General features: G+C 43.2%; 1 protein-coding gene across 1 annotated transcript; it reads right to left on the bottom strand.

Annotated features, from left to right (window-relative positions):
* Positions 1–317: 317 nt before the first annotated feature.
* gna12a (guanine nucleotide binding protein (G protein) alpha 12a) lies at positions 318–22,477 on the bottom strand. Its single transcript, XM_086119551.1, has 6 exons — positions 21,751–22,477; positions 15,747–15,965; positions 9,325–9,375; positions 9,039–9,239; positions 2,380–2,586; positions 318–2,104 (listed from the first exon to the last, which is right to left on the bottom strand). The coding sequence occupies exons 1-6, from the start codon at positions 22,066–22,068 to the stop codon at positions 1,943–1,945; spliced, it is 1,158 nt and encodes a 385-aa protein (XP_085975677.1). The 5' UTR covers positions 22,069–22,477; the 3' UTR covers positions 318–1,942.
* Between the last annotated feature and the right edge of the window lie 1,099 nt (positions 22,478–23,576).

The raw sequence follows: 23,576 nt of genomic DNA on the forward strand, positions 1-23,576 counted from the left end.
GGGGCAGTAGAAGACAGATGGATGAACTGTTCGTTGAGGTGTCAAATCCTCTCTCCGCCAGTAGCCTATGGCACTCATTTTAGTCATTTTACGCAGTGGATAAAGAACACGTGACAATTTGGCACTGAGCCCAAGTGGGATTAGTGAGCCTTGGCGGAGGTCTCTGCCAAGGAGACCAAATATTTGAGTGGACTTCTTGAGTTAAAATTGTGCAGTCACTCCCTGGGTGCTGATCTTTCTTTGCGAGCACAATGCTGATGGTGGCGCACTCTCGCTTTGCCACACACACTCGCAAACAAATGAAGAGTTAAACAGCCTCTGGGTAAAAGGCAGTGTATTTCACCCCAAAACACAGAGCCAATAAAGGCACAGAGAAAGAAAAAACAAAACAAAAGCAGACGGTCAAAACAAGGGAACGGCACCAAGACTTTAGCGAGCCTCTGTTCTGTCCTCTGTCCTGTTTTCCATCCTTTTTTCGTTTTCCTTCACGCCACAGTTTTGTCCTTTTGTTGTTGTTGTTGTCTCAGCATGTATCCAGTGCTGTGACGATATCTATTTACAACTTAATTTTTCAAAAACAAAAACAATGGTGTGCCAAGTGGGTTAGTTGTGCATTTACAGTGCTGCTGTTACAGAGTGGTATTTTTTTTCCACACAAACACACACACACAGTGGCAGACATTTGAACACTCTTATATATACAGGAAATATGAGCAGGAACAAAGGGGCATCGGTTCAATTCCAAACAGATATAAATTAGACAGCTGTAACACTGCACTGTATTAAAAACATGTGGAAGTGCTCATTAACTCTTTGGAGCAGGCGGTGTTGGGACCTTTTTCTTATGAGCGGCCATACAAAACGTCTGACATGTTTTCTTATTATTTATTAGGAACATGTGTCTGTTCGATGTTTTGATTTGCCCTTAAAATTTTGGGGAGTTGTACGGCAGTCTGGTTTCGAGATGTTTTGATCGAAGTCCCTTTTTTTTTTTTTTTTTTTTAAGAGTTTCTACCGGTACCAACTCTCGATCTGATACCTCAACAAAATGCATTACGCAGGAAAAAAAAAAGAGCATCTGAATAGTCTCTTTTTTAAACTCGAGTAAAAGTATCCCAACATGACTTTTTTTTTTTTTTTTTACATATTTTACAATAATAATAATTACTGTATTTTTCAAAATCATTCAGCTTTACTCACTAGTGAGGTGTGTCCCCCCCCCACCATTTTTGACGTTTATGTACACTAATAGGACAACTTGGGCATACCCAGAGGACAAATTCATGTTACCAGTGAGGTAAAACTGCAGTACTTACTGCAACTGCTGTAGTACTACGAGTGAAGCACCAGTTGTTCATTCGTAGAATTTGAAGTTACTTTTAGTACTACGAACACACAGTTTGCCCCACTAGTATGCATGAGTGACTGGACAAATGAACAAATCCACGCGAGAAGACATACTGACGCGAGATCAATATCATCACCTCCTCTCTGGCTCCAAGTTCACCGACAGGACACTTGAGCAAGCTCATCACATAATGCCGCATATGACCTCAATGGCACCAACCCTGGGTCATGCGGGCCCCCTCCCTCCCCACTCCTTCCCATTTCGTCTCCTGACTTGATTTAGTGACTGTGTTGTCAGCAGTCCTTTAGAGATCTATTAAAAAAAACTAAACAAAACACACACACACTTTGAGTGCTTGCGTTGTTCAAATCCCATGTTCGAAAGGCAAGAATGTGACTCCAATACACGCTGACTGATACTGTACGCGTTGGAATGTGTCAGATGGGTTGGGTCACGGCTCCACAGGTTGTGTTCGAACCACGCAGCGGGTCCATTAGATTCCTTTCCAAGTCGCTGTTAAAACAGCCCGGTCCCGTCGGGCCTCCACAGGTTCCCCCTCGCCTCCGCCCCCAAGAGTCAAGAATGCTTTGAGTGTTACTGCAGCATGATGTCCTTGAGGTTCTCTTGCAGGATGGTATCCTTGACGGCGTGGAAGACAAAGCGGATGTTTTCGGTGTCCACGGCGGTGGTGAAGTGGTGGAACAGCGGCTTGCCTCGGTTTCTCCGCTTTCGGCTGAACGACTGCACCAGAAACGCCTGCGGGGACGAGACATCGTGGAAAAAGAGTGAGTATATTTTGACGAGATTGGTTTAGGTCAAATCAATCCCCCGCCCCCAATATTTATTTTCAAATGTCACTCTAAAATATTGTACATTAAAAATATACTGTATATAGAATAGTAGCATCATTAAATCGACTTTAAAGTATTCAACAATTTGCTGATATCGATCAGTTTTTTTAAAAAAAAGTGATCGGCCCCCATTTTCTATCACGTGATGGGACAACGCTCCACTCGAAGGGGTGTCAGTACCTGCACGTCCTCCAGCCTGCACGGGTCTCCCCTGAACTCGGGAAAGTTCTTGCGGATGTCGACGGTCCGGATCTTGTCCACCAGCAGGTCGGTCTTGTTGAGGAAGAGGATGATGGAGAGGTTAAGGAAGAGCTTGTTGTTGACGATGGTCTCAAAGATGTTCATGCTCTCCACCAGGCGGTTGGTGCGGCGGTCCTCCATCAGGACCTGCAATCAACGCCGGTTAAGTGAGTTGAGTCATCTACGAGGAGGCCGCACAGAGCTACGAGGAGGCCACAGAGCTACGAGGAAGTGTGAGTTGCTACGCATTGCAGAGCGGAAAGAAGGAGCAGCAACAGCAAAGTCAACATTTCTCTCGTGTGAAGCTTTCCTACATTTGAAAGTAAAGAACAGAGCGAAACATGGTGGCAGCGCGTGTGTAGAAATTGGCGACGTGAAGAGGGGGTTGGACGAAACGCTAGCTCGTTAGCACGGAAGCTAACCGCAGACGTTAGCACGGAAGCTAATTGCGAAAGGTCGCTACGCAGCTGGAACCCACCACCAGAGACCAACCAGCCGAACGCCAGCGAGCGTGAGGGAGCCGGCAACCCCACTTGCCACGTTAGAAACACCCAGCAGCAAGCCCACTGGACACGTCACAAACTAGCATACAACTGGCTAGCAACGAGACCCGACAAAATGCCACCCAAACAGAAGCAAGACACAAAGCAGGATGAGGATTTCCTGACCCTCACTCAAGTAAACGAATTACTCCAGCAACAAAAAGAGCTTTTTACGGCGCTCTTGCAACAACAACAGGAAAACTTCAAAGGATTTGTCAAGATGATAATAGACTCAACAAACTCACGACTTGACACTTTTACCAGGGAAGTCCAAGAAATAAAAACCAGCATCAACTTTACCCAAAAAGAGGTAGACGACATTAAAAAAAATCTAATCTGTCAAACTGGCCATTCCAAAGACATGCAAACAGAATTCTACAAAATATGTGACGGCATGCTTGTATTAACAGACAAGATGGACTACTTGGAAGGACAGTCAAGAAGAAACAACTTGGTAATTGATGGAATTGAGGAAAAACCGGGAGAAACGTGGACTGAAACAGAGGAAAAAGTTCAAAAAATCCTCAAGGAGAAGCTGCTGATACAGGGGCAAATTGAGGTGGAGAGAGCTCACCGCACAGGAAGACAAGAACCTGGAAGACCTCGTCCGAGGCCAGTTGTGGTGAAATTTCTCAAATACAAGGACAGATCAAGGATCCTACAAAAAGCAAAATACTTAAAAGGCTCCAACATCTACATCAACGAAGACTTTACAGATGCCGTACGACAAAAAAGAAAAGAGCTCCTCCCAAAATTAAAAGCTGCACGTGACAGAGGGGAAACTGCCTACTTAAGACATGACAAACTTATCGTCCACCCCCGCACCAGTACTCCAACACAACAGGCTCGAGTTCAACACCATCAAGCAGCATACTGAGAATTATTCACCACCCGAAGATAAAAACTCTGACCCTACTGAAGCAGGAAATTCACATACCAAAAACATGGACTTCGAACCCTTTGATGACCCTTCCAACCCTTTGATGACTTCCAACCCTACTGACCACAAGACATTTGATCCTGAGAACAACTTGGACCCGGACAATAACTTTTTCAAGACCGACCGACCGCGAGGGAGCCAGCGACGACCGACCGTGAGGGGGCCAGTGATGACCGCGAGGAAGCCAGCGACGACTGCAGGGAAGCCAGCGACCGCGAGGAAGCCGGGAGACAACCAGCCAGCGACCACCGCGAGGGAGCCAGAGACGACCGAGAGGAAACCAGCGACGACAGCAGGGGAGCCAGTGACCGCGAGGGAGCCGAGAGACAGCGAGCCTGAGGGAGCCGGGAGACAACCAGCCAGCGCGCGTGAGAGAGCCAGGAGGCAGCCAGCCAGCGAGCGTGAGGGAGTCGGCGACGACCGCAAGGGAGCCAGCGACCACGAGGGACCCAGGAGACGTCCAGCCAGCAACCGCGAGGGAGCCAGTGATGACGGCGAGAGAGCGAGCGACGACAGCGAGAGAACCAACGACGACCGCGAGGGAGCCAGCGACGACCGCGTGGGAGCGGGAAATTCACATCCCAAAAACATGGACTTCCAACCCTTTGAAGATATTGACTATAAGCCATTCGATCCCGAGAACAATTTGGACCCAGACAACAACTTCTTCCAGAACAAACAAAGGGTAACAAACTCTGACTATTACCTGGATGAACAATTCAACACTAATATAAAATTGGAAAATGCACTTTCAGTAATACACTTAAACAGTAGAAGTCTCTATAAAAACTTCACAAAAATCAAAGAATACCTGACTAAATTCAATAAATTCAAAATAATTGCCATATCAGAAACTTGGCTTGATGAAGATAAAACAACTGAAATGGAAATAGAAGGTTATGAAATGTTTGCAACTAATAGGGAAAACAAAAAAGGAGGGGGGGTTGCAATATATGTAGACAAAGCACTTAAATGCAGTAAAATCGAGAGATTGACAAACACAATAGAAAACCTAATGGAATGTCTAACCATTGAAATACATAATAAAAAGGCATCAAATATCATCATAAGTTGCATCTATAGGACACCAGGATCATGTATTGACACATTCAATAAAAAACTAACAGATATGCTCAGTTACAACAACGATAAGAAAACACGAATAATATGTGGTGACTTTAACATTGACTTATTAAACCCAAATGGACACAAAAAAACAACCGACTTCATAAATACTATGTACAGCAACAGCTTTTTCCCAGTAATCCTGAAACCTAGCAGAATAACAGTTGACACGGCCACATTAATAGATAACATATTTATAAATAAGATTGACCATAAAATGGAAAGTGGACTTCTCATTAATGACATAAGTGACCACCTACCTGTTTTTGCAGTTTTTCATAATTATTTTGATAGAAAAGCTAAGTCAACAACTCGCATAACAGAAATAAGACTAAGAACCCAACGCTCCACCGACGCCTTTAAGCAAGACCTAGAAAAACAAAACTGGACCGAGGTCTATTCAAACGAAGACCCAAATACAGCGTTTGAAGTATTTCAGTCTACCATAATCTCCTTATATGATAAACATTTTCCATTAACTAAAGTCTCCAAAAAGTATAAAGACCCAAGTAAGCCATGGATAACGAAAGGCATAGAAAACGCATGTAAAAAGAAAAACAATTTATATAAATTGTTTTTAAAATTGAGAACTGAAGAAGCAGAAAAAAAATATAAGACCTATAAAAATAAACTAGTAAATATTATAAGAACCAGTAAAAGAGATCATTATCATGCACTATTAGAGCAGAATAAAAGTAACACACAAGAAATATGGAAGATACTTAACCAAGTAATCAGAAATAGTCCTAAAAAAATGGATTATCCAGAGTATTTTATCAAAGGCAAAAATACTATTTTGGAAAAAACTGCAGAAATAGCAACTGAATTTAATGAGTATTTTGTCAACATCGGCAGTAACCTAGCAAAACAAATTCCTGATCCAACAAACTTGTTTGAAATAGATAGATATGTAGAAAAAAACTCCTCCACGATGTTCCTTACTGCTGTAAAACAAGAAGAAGTATCAAATATTATAAAAACTTTTAAAAATAAAAAGTCAACTGATTGCTTTAATATTGACATGACAATAATAAAGCAGATTATAGAATATGTAGTGCGACCTTTCACGCACATATGCAACCTGTCATTCAAAGCTGGTATCTTTCCATCAAAAATGAAAATTGCTAAAGTTATTCCAATCTATAAAAGTGGAGAAAGACATCGGTTTACAAATTATAGACCAATATCACTACTACCACAATTTTCAAAAATATTAGAAAAACTATTTTCTCGCAGACTTGATAGCTTTATACAAAAGCATGCGCTGTTAAGTGAGAATCAATATGGCTTCAGGGAAAAGCGGACCACCTCAATGGCAGTTATGGAGTTTGTGGAAGCAATAGCCACTAATATAGACAACAAAGAATTTACTGTTGGGGTTTTCCTAGATCTAAAAAAAGCTTTTGACACAATAGATCACAGTATATTATTGAAAAAACTAGAAAGATATGGCATTAGAGGTGTAGCTTATAAATGGATAAAAAGTTATTTAGAAAACAGATATCAGTACGTGCAACTCAACAATAAAAAAACTAATCAACTAAAAATCACTCACGGAGTTCCTCAGGGGTCAGTGCTTGGTCCAAAACTATTCATCTTATATATAAATGATATCTGCAAGGTCTCAAAACAATTTAAATGTGTCCTATTTGCTGATGATACAACTTTCTACTGTTCTGGAATAAATCTGAAACAGCTCCTGACAACCGTAGAAAACGAATTAAACAAATTAAAAAACTGGTTCGACAGAAATAAATTGTCACTTAACCTGAAAAAATCGAAGTTAATTGTTTTTGGCACAAGACCAATCAAACACCAAGCTAAAATTATGGTAAACTCAATTGAGATAGAAAGAGCGTATGAAACCAAGTTTCTCGGATTAGTAATAGACTCAAAACTATGTTGGAAGCCACATATCGATAACGTAAAAAGAAAAATAGCCAAAACCGTAGGGATCCTCTACAAAACCAAGGAAGTGCTAAATAAGAGATCTTTGTACACATTGTACACTTCATTATTATTACCATATATGACCTACTGTGTGGAAATATGGGGAAATGCCTGCAAAACAAACACACTCCCTATTCTCAACCTACAAAAAAAAGCAATTCGAATTATTAATAGATCAAAATATACGGAACCCACAAATCCACTATTTATCAAATTAAATACGATGAAATTTTATGACCTGGTTGACTTTAAAATCGCCCAATTAATGTACAAAGCACACAATAACCTGCTCTGCCAAAACATTCAGAAGTTTTTCGAAATTCGAGAAAGCAGCTATGATTTAAGAGGTACCAACTTATTCAAAAAACTCAAAACAAGAACAAACATCAAGCAAAGAAGTGTATCTATCAAAGGTGTTAATCTGTGGAATAATCTCGAAACGGACCTGAAAATGAGTAAATCGCTTGCTGAGTTAAAAAACAAATTCAAAACAATAGTACAAACAACCTACATCAATCAGAGTTAAAATGATAAATTCAAAACATTAAATATAATGATAAATCAGAACTAAGTTGATAAATAGAGAAAGGTATATAAATATCCATTATGAATTTAAGAGAAAATTGACACAAGAGTGTCAGGGTGTGGAAGTATATAATCCCGATACAAACCAAAAGTTGTAAAAATATCACGGTTAAGGGTAAAGTATGAGCCTTAATGGAGACTTCTTTCTTCTTACTTTTCTGATTGATATAAAAATGATTTATTAGATACAATCACATAACGGGGTAGGACTAGATAAGTTTTTTACTTCTTCCTACTCCCTTGAACATAATAACTGTGTTGAATGAAGATTGATTTCTTTCTTTTTACTTTTTTTATCTACCTTATTTTCTGTCAAATTATTACTGTATATATGTTTTATGTTCAATAAACAAACAAACAAACAAACAAACAAACAAACAAACGCGCAGCCGTTTAGTCTCGAGACGACGTCACTGTGATGTCACGAGTACCGCCGGTGGCAAAAGGTGAAGCGCGAATCCGATCTCGTCAGCCCTTCGTAGTCATTTGATCAAGACGGATCAACTGCCAAAAAAGGCAAATGGCACGAATGATGATTTCAGCCTCTAATGTGTGAAGTGTCTGTTAAAAAGAAGACGGACTCGTTTACGTTTCAACAGTTTAGATGACGGGGGGGGGGGGGGGGGGGGGAGGCCAAAAATTGGCCACTTTTTTTTTCTCCTTTCTTCAGCTTACCCGTTGAAATATAAATGACTCCTTTGACATTCAGACATTGCCCCCCGCAAAAAAAAAAAAGTGCCCCTTTTTGACGATTCTTCTCAGTTCTAAGGTTAAAAAATTATTAAAGGACAAATTATTGTAAAACTGTAATTATAAACTGTAAATAAAACGGCCTGTAATTCATAACTTTGATGGTCGAAGCATTGAAGAACCCCCCGCCCCCCAAAAGTGATTCCTTATATATATACTGTATATATATATATATATATATATATATATTTTTTTTTTTAAATCAATCGAATGATTAATCAGTTACTGAAATTTTATTCCACCAAATTTCGGAATCAGATTTAATCAGCATTAATAAATAAACATTTTCGTACAAAGTAAAAGGAAATTGGATCATCTGTGTCACGGCAACCTGCTTAGGAATCACCGTATAACTCGGGTGTCGACACTCGCCGATTCATATGCCCCCCCGATGTATTTCAATGGATGCCAGTTCTACAAGGAATTTCATGATTCGTGGGCCGGCCCCGAAAAATATAAGAGTGAAGCTCGACTGCACAGCGATCAAGGAATCAGTCTTTGTCATATGACTGCTTATTGGAAAAGGAGTCGGCGCTGAGGCCACACTCGCATTTGATCAAGGCGACCGACAAAGAGAGGCTTGTGCTTCCACAACCTGAGATGTTCTTTGTCAATTTTGTGGTTTGTCGGAAAGGACACGCGGCGAAGATGAAGGCGCCCGCTGTCTGCTTCACGGGGGGGGGTTACGTGAGCTCGGCGTCCGGTACCTGGTCGTACTCGGAAGATGACACCATGAAGAGGATGGAGGTGATTCCGTCGAAGCACTGGAACCACTTCTGCCTCTGCGATCTCTGCCCGCCCACGTCCACCATCTTGAAGGGAATCTTCTTGATGACAAAGTCGTGCTCGACGATGCCTTTGGTGGCCTTGCGGGCGAAGAGAATGTCCTGCCTGCTCGGGATGTAGCTCTGAGGGTAAAAGAAGGAAATTGGGATGAGTTGATTCTGACAGCCAGCCTTTCAGTTGCCGCCGCTGAACGTCAACGTGACTCACCAGCTGACCGATGCGCTCCAAGTTATCCAGGAAGTATTTCACTGACTCACTCTGCAGACGAGAGAAGGTGGAAAAAAATGCAAACGTAAGATGCAACTTAGTCATTCGGGCCTCAAACACGTTTAGCGCATCAGTCTCGGTACAGTCGTTCTCAAAAGTTAGGCGTGCTCCCTTTCGTGGTATACAAAAGAATCACCGCCTACTCTTAAGTACTCGGGCTGAACGATTCGTCAAATTCAAATCGACTTTGCAAGGTGGTCAGAACGCAATTTTCAAACTCGATAAATTGTCATTCATCTTCATTTGCATTTCTTTTGGTGCGAGCCTAAAGCATAAGAGCAAAACTTTGATGAATAGTCCAGTTGATGTTGTTGATTGTAATACAGGTTAATGTGCTTTTCCTACCGTACGTACGCCGTGTCTGAGAGATGATGTGTGCAATTCATCTTGGATGAATCTTTTTTTTTTTAATTGCAGTGATTTCCTAAATTTAAGCATAGTATTCATTTTAAACTGTGCACAATGTTACAGAGTCTTACAGTAATATTACATGTCGTGTACATTTAGGACTAAAAACCGACTAAATGACTGGATTTTAGTGGTGGTGATCACCAGAGAGCAACTGGTAGGTTGTGTGTGTTATTTATTATTCTTCTTATTATTTTTTAAACTGTGATTGGTGTAAAAAATTTGAGAACCACTGGTTCTTGCTTCCAAATAGAACTCATTTGGACAAAGCTGCTAAAACACAAGTGTTATACTCAAGGTCATTTTATGGGGCCCACGAACACTTGGCTGCGTCAAACCAAAAAGGAATTGAAAGGAACAAAATGACTCCGCCAAAAAACATTTGAAGCACAGATGCGCACAAAGCACAAAAATTAACATTCGTTCAACCGTTAAGAAAAAAAAAAATCAGCTGAAGTGGCTTCACATAAACGAAAAGATTTCCACGTGTTTCCTGTAACGTGATTACCTAAAACCAATTCTCCGCGGATGTTGCCACGCTCTTCCGAGCCCAGTGTGGCTTTGGTGCAACAAAAGACAAGAAGCGTGTGATGTCAGCACCCGTTTACAATGAATAAAGCAGTTTGAAGGTCGATAATGGGAGTGCGCATCAAAACATCGCCCGTGTGCGCGCTGGCGTACGCTGTGAACTGAGATCAACCGGAGTGGACGACGAGATAAGACGGGAGCCAGAACTCGCCGACCCACGTTAGACAAAGCCGTTTTTCATCCCATTCGCTAAATCGTGCAGAAGCAGCCCACGCCGCTTCCTCGCCGTCACAATTCAAGTCGTCATATTTGATTCGATATTCTTCCTTGCGTTCTCAATCACACACACGCACACACACATGCTACAGGAAACAGCTGCGCGTGTAAAAACAGTGACGAGAGACATGGGGGATGGAGTCAGTCCGACAACTGCGATACAAAGTCACTTTAGATGTCTCGCACACCCACACGCGCGCACACACACATTTTTATTGCGCAACTTGCCACTTCCTGTCCCAATGAAGGAACAGATTCATTAAAGTGAAGATGCAGCCTCTCAAATAAATCAGCGTCAGCGGCCCGCCCGCACATGTCGAGCGTCAAACCTTGGGGGGTGGGGTGGGGAGGGTTCAGGACCCCATGACCCCGCCGCTGAACTGCAATGTCACACTCGTAGAAAACACACAAAGCTGCAAAGCTCCGATTGGCGAATGAGCAGGACATGGACGGGAGGGCCGGGGGGGGGGGGGGGAGGATGGCAGATGGAGAGGGGAATTCCCGGAGATGAAGGGATATACAAACACTCACTCGCTTCCACAGCCACACATCAGCAGAAATTACGCGTCCTGATTAATGATGCAGTGGTGACATGATAATATGATTTAACCCTTTCAGGGACAGCGGTTACGACAGTGGACGGCTTATCAGGTTACGGGTTATCATTATTTGTGCGTGAAAGGGTTAAAATCTCGTCTACAAAGTGAAACATTGAATCGGTTTTGCCACAGTGTTATCAATCAATAGGAGAATGGAGTTTTGTGTGTGAGTGCGTGCGGTTGAGTAGCGTGAGTGGAATGCGTCCCTAGCACGTATGCGCAGATTAGTGGCTTGATTGAAGCAAAAACCTCCAGTTAGCTTTCCCACGGTTCGTTATCACCAAGGCCTTTTCATTTCTGCGTGGGGAAAATCTGGTCGCTACAATGACGCTTATGTTGAAAAGGTCTTCGTCGTAAGCAAAATTGGAAAATGAATGATGTGAAATCAGGATTTTGGAATGTGAGCATTATACGGGTGAAAACCTAAACGGCTTCCGACTGTACCGCTACCTCAGATGTATTATTGTGTTAAACGCAAACACATTTGACATCCATCACTCGACGAATCAATGGAATCAAGCGTCGATTATTCAATTAAAGAAGAGCAGCACTACTCATCGAGGCATTTGGAAGTGGACTGATTCCTGTCCGCCGATACATTTTTTTCCCCTTCTTCATGCTGCCACGAAGCCTATCCGCAAAAAAGATCAAAACTGTTCCCAGTAGGACCACGCCGTATACATCCAATGTGTTCAATGTCCCTGTACTGTCCAGCGTGTACTCTGCGCGTCTGTCAAGTTGGCTCTGAATTTTGCGTCATCCACTTTCCCACCGGCCCCAGCGATTCTCGTCTTCCCATGTTTGTTTAAAACCGTGCCTCATGTCGCCGGGACAGGATACGGTGACACCGCAGCAGTCAACCATTATGTGTGTGTGTGTGTGAGCGTACGCGGCCTTTGTACGTACATCTGTCGAAGGCGCAGACACAAACACATTTGCACAAGGCTCGCTGAAAAGACAACATTGTATATTTTGAGTCCCAACAGGACTTAAGTGTCAGTCAAAGGTGCTTGGTCGCAATATCAAGCAGGGGTGTTATCAGGGTGTGGTGAAAGGCCTGCAAGTAAACAAAATGCATGCAGCCCCCCCCCCTCCCCCTGTCCCTCCTCGACTTCTCCCTTGCCTTCTTTTTGAAAGTTCCCTTCTCTCTTCCCTCCCACTCTGCGGTGTCTGCCTGTGGCTTGGGTCCAGCCGAGCCTGGGAAAAGCCGACCAAAAATAAAAAATAAAAAGTCTCTGCGGGAGAGGAACAAGAGAGAGGCAGTGTGGGGGTGGGTGTAATTCTTGGCGCACATTCATTATGACTTTAGAAATCTGTTGCAAACTGCATTGTCAATTCATTGTGTCAGGAAGCAGAGATAAACGGCAAGAGTTGAAAGGGGGCGAAAAACATGCCCTGGCATGACCTTGGCGGTCTCCTGTTCTTATCTTGGATTAGATAACGTTTAAAATTGTGGAGGGTCCTCACAGCAACAATGATATGTTGTCTGTTGAGCGAGAAATGACCGCAAAAAAATGTATTTGACCAACATGTATCGGACATCATGAGACAACATTTTGTCTTTTTCTGGAAGGATATTTTGTTGAGAAGGAAAATTGGGAGTGGTAGAACAAACTGGAATTCATTCGAGGGGCATCGCCAATTACTAGCCTGGCATGAATATTAAGCAGGGTACACATATACCAAATAATTGGCTGAATGTGAGCCAGATTCCCCGCATTCTGATCAAAGTCAGCAAAAGCCCAATTATCGGATGTCTCTGACTGACGATAATAATTATCTTGCATGACTGAAATTCTTTTCAGTCGACCTGACAAAGTTTTTCCACTTGATAAAATGTCTCAAGTGGGGCACACGCAAACCAGTAATCGAGCCAAAATCAAAACATTCGACCTGCTCTGAAAAACAATCACGGCTGGCAATCGTGCATGCTACTACCAGTTTGATGTTACGTTACAAAAGAAACAAGACGCCCTTGCGATACAACTTCTCTATTTTTTTATTTTAAATTTTTGCGGGGTGAGGAGTTGAGACTTTTTCAGCGTTTCCACCGGAATGCTAATATTTTGTGATTTCTGTCTTTAAAACACCACTTTCATACAAAGTACAAACAAGCAACCGAAAAGGCTAATCTGTCGTTATTTTAAAAATGACCCCAAAGGCCCAGCAGAAGATTGTGGGCAAAAAATAACCTGTCAGCTTCAGCAGTTGTGGACAGACAGCCCTCGAAAGGATGTGGTACCGGACCAATCTCCCCCAGCTTCCCCTCAGCATGACGCTGAGTCCCTAAACTCTTCCTCGAGCACTGTGTGCCACACTGTGTGTTTGCTGTGTTCATTACTGTGCCTGGGGCAAATGCGGAAGACAAAATTTCATAAATACGCATGTACCCATGACAATAAAGATGATTCTTCAGTTCTTTACGAAAATTGTCACAGGAATTACAGAAGTCATAGAGAATGGACTGCAACGCCGCATTCAAGACCGGCGGTTGGCAATGTTCCAACAGCTGTTTGGGTTTTGGTGACTGACAAGAAAACTCTTACAATGTCTGCGATTTGGTACAAATGAGAATTTGAAATTTGGCACGATTTTTAGCAAGCATCATGTTTTATTTGCTTTCGCGGGCCACATAAAATGATGCGGTGGGCCAGATCTGGCCCCAGGGCCATAACATTGACACCTGTGCTTCGTGGCAACAGTATGCCTCTCAAAAAAATCATTTCCAGTGATCAGAGATGGGTCTAAGCTGTGTGGTGGTGTTATTTTCTCTCTTGACAGTCGACACTTAATAATTTACCTGCGAATTCGCTGTTCAGAGTCGATCACAGCGTTTAGCCGTGCTAGCTAGCAAGCCGCAGCATGTAGCTGGAGGAAAAGTTAGCTTAGCGCCTAAAATTCCCCAGGTAGCTCTCAAGCAGCCAGGAAAGCAGGAAAGATGGGTGACTGTTGGATGTGGAAGCACAGTTTTTTTTAAAGACCCTTCATTAAGTGATTTCAGTAATTTGATTCTAGATCAAGGGTATTTCATAAATCTGTCACTTTATGTATGTTAGCTTATCTCAATGACTGTTGAAGATATGAAAACGTAACCTATATTTCATGAAAGCTAAGTTTTTGTAGTTTTCTTAAACAGGTATTTGAATTTCAGCTCGTTAAAAAACAAAAAAAGATGGCTGCAGGCCTGCGCAGCTGCAGCGTACAGGCCATATCAGCGTGGCGCTCCAGATAAGCCGAGGCGGCGTGACATAAAGCGTCTCGCAGGCGTCTAGCGCACGTACGGTTTGCGAGGGCGACGCGGAAGTGACCGATCGACTCACTCGAGATTGTCTTGTCACTGATAGATGCGTAAGAAGGTAAAAGGTCGAGCTTTTCAGCCAAGGGCTTCGCTTCCGTGTCACAGAAAGACCAACTGGCGGGGAAATAAAAAGTGCAGCGGCAGCTAAAACGGGCGGCTGGTGGAGCGGAGAGAACAATACAGTCTGTGATCCTTCCGTGAAACTCAACCTTTTGCTTGCCGTCAAGCATCTGGCTGGTCCATCACAGAGGATTTGTTGGCATTGACAGTATGTTAACTTGCTGAGCAAAGTGCTTCTGCAGCTCTTCTGTTTTTTTTTTCCACGCAAACATAAAATGGCAGTTTGAGGAGGCTCCTTTTCTTCCTCAGACATGAGAGGGTGGGAGACGGTGGGAGAAATGATTATCCGACTGGAAAAACAGACAAGTCGTCGCTCTAAGTAGACAGACCCCTGTTTCTTTATCCTCTCCTTTGAACAGATGTATGCTTCCAACTTAGTGGGGAGAGTTTGGGGAAGACCCGTTTCTGTTCCAGCACGACTGAACGTAAGGTCTACAAAGGCATTCTTGGATACGTTTTGACGGATGGCGTGAAATTGATTGCGGATTAATTGCTTCTTGAGGATGGGTGTCTGGAAACCAAAAGTTGAGGTTCATTCAGTCTCAAGTTGTTTGCTATCAAGAGACGAAAAAGCTTTCAGTGGGTGCTTAAACTTTGATGTGGTCCTTTATGTTTATTTTATTATTTTTTTTTTTTAACCACGAACTGAAATTTATCATAAATCTTTTTTTTCTATTTTGTAGAGAGCAGGGTTGTAATTATATCGGATTTTTATATATGGTTGGATTTTATTTCCTTTTAACTTTTTTTTTTTAAATTAAGTTAGTTTTATTAGTTTTGACAGCGGGTTTGTTTGTGTGATATTAATTGACCAAAAAAAAAAAAGTTTGCTGAGAAGTTGGAGAAAACATAGATCGAGCTTCAGGCCATTTGCTGATTGGCTGTGTTTTCATTTCACGCCAGTCACGGAGCTGTGGCTCGGCCCAATTCTGTGTTGACCAAACACATACGGATTTGCTTTCGTAAGTGTTGGACACGTTTACGATCAATATAAATGAACATCATAGTATTTTGTCGCGGTTGTTCACTGGATCGCAGCATGAACGATCGTGTTAGACAACAACTAGATGACCGCCACCCTGCAGTGACAGGCGGCGCTGCTCCCATAGACAGCTGACCATTATACGACTCACCAGCTGGAACTCGGAGCGCCTGGCGTAGGCCTGCTGGATGCCGGCGTCGGCCCACAGCGCGCTCAGTGCCATCACGTACAGCTGGAACTCGCCGGGCTCGATACCCACGGCGCCAGCCCGTCTCTCCCACGACATCACCAGCATGCCTTCCTTTTCGTTCTCGCAGCTCTGCCAGCTGATGCCAAGCTTGTCACGGGCGTCCACCAATACGCGCATGCCCTGAGGGGACAACAGGAGTTAAATAAATAAATAAAATAACTAACAATCGATTAGCAAATAAATCAACAACTATTTTGATCATCAATTAATGGTTTCGGGACCTCTGAATAGCCGCCGCTCAACTGTAAACATTCTGATTTCTGCCGTCCTCCATGAAAGCTGAATGAATGATTATCTTTGTGTTTTGTGTCCGCCTGCCTGAACATTTTTGCCTATTTTTTGTTCCAGTTACAGAACAAACCAGTAACTGATTCATAATACATTTGTGCATTTTCTGGATTGCTAATTTAAACTAATTGACTATTTCTGACAGTGGCCCATTGGTCCAGTGGTTAACATGTCAACTTCACAGTGCAGAGGTACCGGGTTCAATTCCAGCTCCAGCCTCCCCGTTTGGAGTTTGCATGTTCTCCCCGGGCCTCCGTGGGTTTTCTCTGTGCACTCCGGTTTCCTCCCACATTCCAAAAACATGCGTAGCAGGCTGATTGAACACTCGAAATTGTCCCTAGGTGTGAGTGTGTTGTTTGTCTCTGTGTACCCCGCGATTGGCTGGCATCCAGTTCAGGGTGTCCCCCGCCTACTGCCTGAAGATGGCTGGGATAGGCTCCAGCACACCCCCCCCTCCCCCCATTTCAATATACAAGTCCTGTATTCAAGGTTACACTTCTAAGATGACCTTTTACTTGAGAAGATAAGATACCCACTTGAGAAGTAACACAAACACTGGTGCATTCATGTAGCCTTCTGAGGTTTTTTTTTGTGAGTGTGTGTGGGAGGTCTCCTCAAAGGGATCAAACAAACCGACACAAACCCTTGGTGTCTTATCGTTAACAAGCAACCTTTTAATGAACATCATTTGGATGCCACACTGCCTTGTAATCAACAGTGTATATCTTGTTGCCACAGCGACATCAAATCAGGCACTTGACTGGTCTCTAAATAACACCGGTGGCGCAGCCAAACAAGTTACTATTGATAGTTGTATGCAATGATCAAACAATAATTTCAATCAAGCCATGTCGAGTTTTGTTCGCAGTTAGCACGTACATACAATTAGCATCTGACCATGTTTTTCTCAGTTGATATATACTCCGTTTTGGGGATTTTTTTTTCTGACCTTCAAGTAAATTACTTGCCCCACAATCTCCCACAGCTACAAACTGTAAGCATATTTACTCGCGCAGACGCAGCGGAAACTTGTTTTATGTTGAGAGGGAAGAAATTTCATCTGTGCTGTATGTTACACATACAGTACATTTGACAATAAAGTTTATCCAATCCAATCCAAAAACGTGCTTGACATCAGCCAATTAGAGTCCAGCTGTTCCTTTTATTTTGGTTTGCACGTTGACATAAACAGAATCTGCCAGTTAACGATAGAAGAAATAAACAGAAAGTAATAATCAGAAGTAAACAATGACCGTACATGCAGCGAACCGTGCATCTGACGGTCAGTCATGACTTGATGTTATCTTCTGAAGATGAAGCTACGTTGACAAGAGAAGTTTGACAACTTTTGCTAGGTATGCCCGCAAAAACAGGCAGCCCAACAATCCTGTCAAATCATTTGAAAACAAGTACCACCAAAGTGATGATGTGGGAAGCATGAAATATAGTCTACCACCACACTTTCAGCAGTTTAAGCAGCTATTAATTTAGCTGTGCTAGTGACAGTGCTTTGCAACTGGCAATTTCAACAACAGTTTTTTTGTTTGTGTTTTGTGTTACCAGCTCGAAGCTGCTTAGAAAAATGGTGATTCCGCGTCGAACCATCCTGCCTACCTTGCCAGCTGCTCACAAACTACCGGGGGAATGTTAGATGCTAAGCAATGACGTGCGGGTGGCAAGCTAGCATGGCTAAAACATTGTCTACAGACACTCCTTTAAGTCACTCATCCTCAACTCCACAGCAGGAAAATAAATTGCACTTCTAACAAGTATTAGTGACCACTAAAGGAGGACGGGGAGTAGCTAAACATACGACAAACCAAACAAGAGGAGAGAAAAACAAACGATGGAGTAGCCATGCTCACCGAGATGCTAATTTGAAATCTTAGCAAAACACCAGAAATTGTGCTTTGGTGATACAGTGCACGTTTAACAGGTCATCTAGCTGGACCCGCGTTGTAGCAGAGAGTAAAACAACCATTAACAGCAAATTAGCAGGTTAGTTAATAAGTGTTAAGAGTAGTGCAACCTCAGGGAATCGGTGAACAGTCTTCAGGACAACACTGCGCTCAGCCTTTTGACATTAAAAAGCATAAAAAGCCTTTGAGATATTCAATACTTTTTGAAACAACGTATCTTTGTGAAGACTCCCATTTCGAGAATGGTCGACATCAAAATTAATGAAAGGAACAGATTTTGTTGCAAAATTTTGAAAAAATTGCAATACCCAATTAAACGACCGATTAATTCAAACAATATCAAATGAATGAAATTACTTATTTTAGGGATGCCAAAATAAGTTATTAACACTAACAGCAATAAGTATATCAAATACAGGCAGAGCAAATGTACACAGCATATTAAATATTTATATTGGCAACATTTGTGTTCATTTGCACCATTTTGAAACGTAGAGTGCCAAGTTTTGATTTTTGAGTTTTAGGAACCGCTCAATAAAAGTTCACAGAGTTTTAGTATGTGTTTGTTAAGGTTTAGTCACTTAGACGCAAACGGCATCTGGGATTGACTAATATCAATTTGTTCTGCTGATTCATGAATCATGGCATTTAACCAGCCTAAAACATGACCAGAGAGGAAAAACAGACTCATTTGGAAACCGCTTCCGAATACTCCCCCACCCCTCACCCCACCCCTCCGAGATGTTGCGGTTTGCAGGAATTGTTGTGTATGTGTTCAATCTGACTCCGATGGCCCTTGGTGACCTCGGTGACTAAGTAGCGTGTGCAAGATGGACAAAAACCTAAACAAACACAGACGCCCCGTGGCTGAACTGGTGTTTACCGCAAAGACAGCCGTGTCTAACACTTTGGATGACACACAGCGGGCAGTACACTGACAAATATGTAACAAATAAATGAATAAAAATAGAACCATGAGTACGTTTTGAGTCACATCCCTTGTCCTACCACAGAATGAAATTTGCGTATGACGCCACATGGCGTCTTTGCAATGTTTTCAATTTGTCTCTGCACATTCAATTCATTTACTGTTTGACACAAATTATTTGCTTTGGGGTTTTTGAAAGCCTGTGGTGACAAAACAGCAAAAATGCAAAGCAACAGATTGCAGTTATTTGGAATCTCAAGTTAGAACGGACCTGGCTCGTGTAAACGTTGCTTATTTTATTAGATGTTTTACATGGCAGGAGGAAGAGCAGCTTGTCAGCCTCACTGTGCTCTTTTCCTTTTTTTTTTTCACCCCCCACCCCCCATACGTCTCTTTTTTTTTTTTTTTTTAATTGCCTGCTTTGCGAAGACTGAGACTGTGTTTGCTTTGGACGTGTCTCTGTTTTCTATCTCCGACAGCAAAGAGGTATTCCGCTGGCTCATAATCTCCCTTTAGGCCCAGATAACGTTCTAAAAATCTACTTCGGCATCATGTTTTTTCTTGCCAAATATATCAAGACTTTTTTTTTTCCATATGGTGCTCTAAAATCTTTAACACTAGTGGCTGCCAAACATCGTAAAAGTGAATCCGCCCTTTTGCTCGTTTATGCCACCCTTTGATAGAAAACGGTCCATCAGACCATTGCAAACATCTGTCTGTGTCTAAAAACTTAAAAGTTTATCTTGTGTGTAAAAATGATAGCCATCGGACGGAATTGATTACACTTTGTTTTCAAACTACCAGTATGGAGCAGAATAACGCTGCGTCGGACGAGTTGAACCAACGAGTGATTGCACCTCAACTTTTCGATAGCTGACGTCATGTCGGTCTTCTTCAGACAGCAAACTCGAACTGAATCGACGGGTGTCTCTTGACTGCTTGAGGACTTAATGAATCAACAATGAGCAGAATTCGTCACGATCTATTGCCCATTTCTGTTATTTCCTGCAAATATGGCGATTGTCCTGTCTCATGACAAACAGGTTCTGTTTCACTCGTCTAGACATAGGTTGACAAAATGTGGCTCTGACAATAGCTGTAATAAAAATGAGGCAGGATGTGTGTTGGAAAGGAAAAGGCCCCTTTTGTCAACGCGGTATCCACAAGGGGAGAACTGAAAGTGAAAGTCGATTCCAAGGCCAGCCAGATGACTGGAAAGCTTCTGGAATTTGAGATTAAGATAGCAAGGCAAAAAAAATAAATAATTAAAAAAATACATCTAAACTGGGCGGCCCGGTAGTCCAGTGGTTAGCACGTCGGCTTCACAGTGCAGAGGTACCGGGTTCAATTCCAGCTCCGGCCTCCCTGTGTGGAGTTTGCATGTTCTCCCCGGGCCTGCGTGGGTTTTCTCCGGGTGCTCCGGTTTCCTCCCACATTCCAAAAAACATGCATGGCAGGCTGATTGGACGCTCTAAATTGTCCCTAGGTGTGAGTATGGGCGTGAATGGTTGTTCGTCTCTGTGTGCCCTGCGATTGGCTGGCAACTGATTCAGGGTGTCCCCGCCTACTGCCCGAAGACGGCTGGGATAGGCTCCAGCACCCCCCGCGACCCTAGTGAGGATCAAGCGGTTTGGAAAATGGATGGATGGACATCTAAACTGTAGCTAGTGTAATAGCAGCCCTTAAAGATACAAAAACAAATTGAAGTCCCTCATGTTCCAACCACGACGAAGAGTTCAGTCGAACTCATCGTCTAAAGGTAAATCCTGATCTGGCTGTTCGTGGAATGGTGTCAAACAGGGGTCACAATCTCTGGTCCTTGAAGGCCACTATCCTGTATGTTTTCGATGTTTCCCTCCTCCAACACACCTCAGTCAAATGATCAGATCATCATCAAGCCATGCAGAGGCCTGATAACGATTCTGATCATTTGAATCAGCTCTGCTGGAGGGGGGAGATGTCGAAAACATGCAGGCCTGGGGGCCCTTGAGGGCTGGAGTTGGTGACCCTTGGCATAAAAAGAGTCCTCCTTGAGCCCATGGACAGGTCGCGCTCCTTATACGGTAGTTGTTTTTGTCTTGAGCTGTTCTAAAGCAGTCATTAGCATGTCACTTTAGATGACAACGACATAAAGTTCAAATCGATACAACATGAAATAACTTTTAGTCTTTGGACCAGTATGATGACATCACATTCAGGGGCAATACTTCACCCCTATTTCACCATTGGGCGTACAGTATTGCGGATATTCTCCGCATGTGTTTGTCAAGTGATTTTTAAGAGGATTGCCCGAGAGAATGACGGCAAGTTGGAGGGCCATTGTACAGCTTCGCTGGTCTAACTGGAGCCCCTTACTATCCCAGTGTGGGCTGAGCGGATGTTCTCATCCCTCAGGAATAGTCTGGTATTGTTAGCGAGTGAAGGAGGCCCGGCTACAGCAGCAAACAAAGGCACATTTACACACATGGACACACACACACACACACACACACCGGGATAAAAATATGCACTGTGTCAACAAACCCTTCTATTGTGGGAGGATGTCAACAGCGGGACGAATAGTTATTCTAATTCTTGACAATTTTATAGATAAATTCATACGTGAATTTTATATAAAGCTTTTCTAAAAAAAAAATCAATAAAATCCACTTTGCTCTGATATGCGCTTTTTGTAAATCAAAATAACTGTTCATGTGATTGTGACACAAGACTTGAATAGAGGAGTTAGTACTTTGGCCCTGAAGTTGCATCTACTTTCCAAGTGTCTTACCTTCAGTATGTTTTCATAAATAGTGTCCCTGAAGTCCAAAAGTGCTTTCTTGTCAAACTCTTGTCCGTTAATGATGCGCATCTGCTTGAGAAAAGTCGACTTCCCGCTCTCTCCGGCCCCGAGCAGCAGGATTTTCACGAGCCGCCTCACGGCTCTCTTCTCCCGGGCGAGCATGGCGTCTATCTCCCGGCTCCTCCGACGAGCCTCACGTTCCTGGCCGGCGTTCCTTCCCCGGCTGTTCTCCTTGCTGCCGCCCGCGTCCCGGCTCGCCTCAGCCGGCAGCAGACAACGGCGAAGAGTGCGAACCACTGCCGACATTCTTTGCTTCAGCAGACCCTCAGCGGACCAAAGTTCATCATAAGCCCCCCGCTTCCACTTTTTAGGCCTACATTTAATTCAAACCGTCTTTTTGGGGGGGGGGGGGGGGCGATGAATGGCTAATTTCCAAACTCAAAGCGATCGGGAAAGGTTGTCGTCATGGTCGGGAACCCGCAGACAGGGCGAGTCTTGGTTGCAGCGCGCCGTGAAAACTTAAAATAAAATCGAAACAACGCGATTGAAACTATATTTTGAAACTGTCCAAAATTGTGAGTTAAATCCACTTCATTTCCACCAAAGTCAAATAACAAGGCAGATCGTGTAAAAAAGATCGTCGTAACCTCCAACTACACGGCGAGAGCACTTCCAAACTTTCCCAACACAGCAGCCGACCAGCTGTGGTGAACTTGGATCGCGACCGGGAGGGAGCGACTCCTCAAGGGGAAGGGGGGGGGGGGGGGGGTGATGGGACGGCCCGCCGCTGCTCGGAAGAGCGTTACCGGTAGTTTCCACCGAGGGGCGCCCGCACCCGCCTATCCAGCCACTCGACTATGGGATGACCCGAAGACCATGAGACAGGACTTCAACGTAGAACCTTGAAACCTCGCGGTTCGGCACCCGCAGACCCCCCCCCCCCCCCCCCCCCAAGATTTTCCTTGTTTTGTTGTTGTTTTGTGTTGTTTTGTTTTCTTGGGAGCAAAGTCCGTTTTGGGTGGAAAAGATCAGATTTGCCGGGGAAGAATCTTTAGTGGTTTTAAAAGGTGTTTATTTCCAAATGGATTTCAATGGGCATCAATTATATACAGATTTCCACTCATTGTGGGTCTGCTTATTCCACGTGAATAGCTGGGGTCCACTACACTCAATTAGGCAAACCAGACAAGTTTGCCCGCAATTTGGCAACCTTGAGATAATTTTGGCCCTCAGTGAGAACTAATTTGGGAACCTTGGGTAACCGTTAGATCACAGGTGTCAAACTCAAGGCCCAGGGCCAGATCCGGCCTGCCACATCATTTACGTGGCCCGCGAAAGCAGCTCACACACGTCAACTTCCATGATCCTTCCTAAAATGTCTACCAAAATTTTTTATTCTCGCATATAAAAAATAAGAGATATATTCTAAGCATGTTCTTGTTACCAAACACCTCATGATAGTAACTTAAACAGAGTTGAATCAACAGTTATTCTTGACTTCTCTATATGGTTTCAGTCATAACGGCCCTCCAATTGAAACGGTAACTAAAATGTGGCCCCCGCCAAAAATGAGTTTGACACCACTACGTTAGATAAATGGATGAGCAGATGGGAAAGACGGACCTAAAGTTCACAGTGTGCTTCTTTTCCCCTCTATGCAAATCATTTAAAGTTATGAAAAGGTATTGTGGAGTCCCTTCTATGCTTTTTCACAGAAATACAATCTAGGATGTTCGTGAATCCTTGACAAGGACACAAACATGGTATCCCAGGCATTCATATTTAATATTGAATATTTTGATGTGTCATTCAGG

The sequence above is a fragment of the Hippocampus guttulatus genome, chromosome 9, assembly GCF_054856545.1.
Source record: "Hippocampus guttulatus isolate MCC_2025c chromosome 9, RoL_Hgut_1.0, whole genome shotgun sequence".
NCBI classification, from domain to species: Eukaryota; Metazoa; Chordata; class Actinopteri; order Syngnathiformes; family Syngnathidae; genus Hippocampus; species Hippocampus guttulatus.

Excerpts from the sequence above, each read along its gene's own strand:
- gna12a (XM_086119551.1), bottom strand. The coding sequence starts at position 22,068 with ATGTCGGCAGTGGTTCGCACTCTTCGCCGTTGTCTGCTGCCGGCTGAG. Across the intron at positions 9,240-9,324 it reads TGGAGCGCATCGGTCAGCTG|AGCTACATCCCGAGCAGGCA; the intron begins GTGAGTCACGTT and ends TTTTACCCTCAG. Across the intron at positions 2,587-9,038 it reads CATCTTCCGAGTACGACCAG|GTCCTGATGGAGGACCGCCG; the intron begins GTACCGGACGCC and ends CGTTGATTGCAG.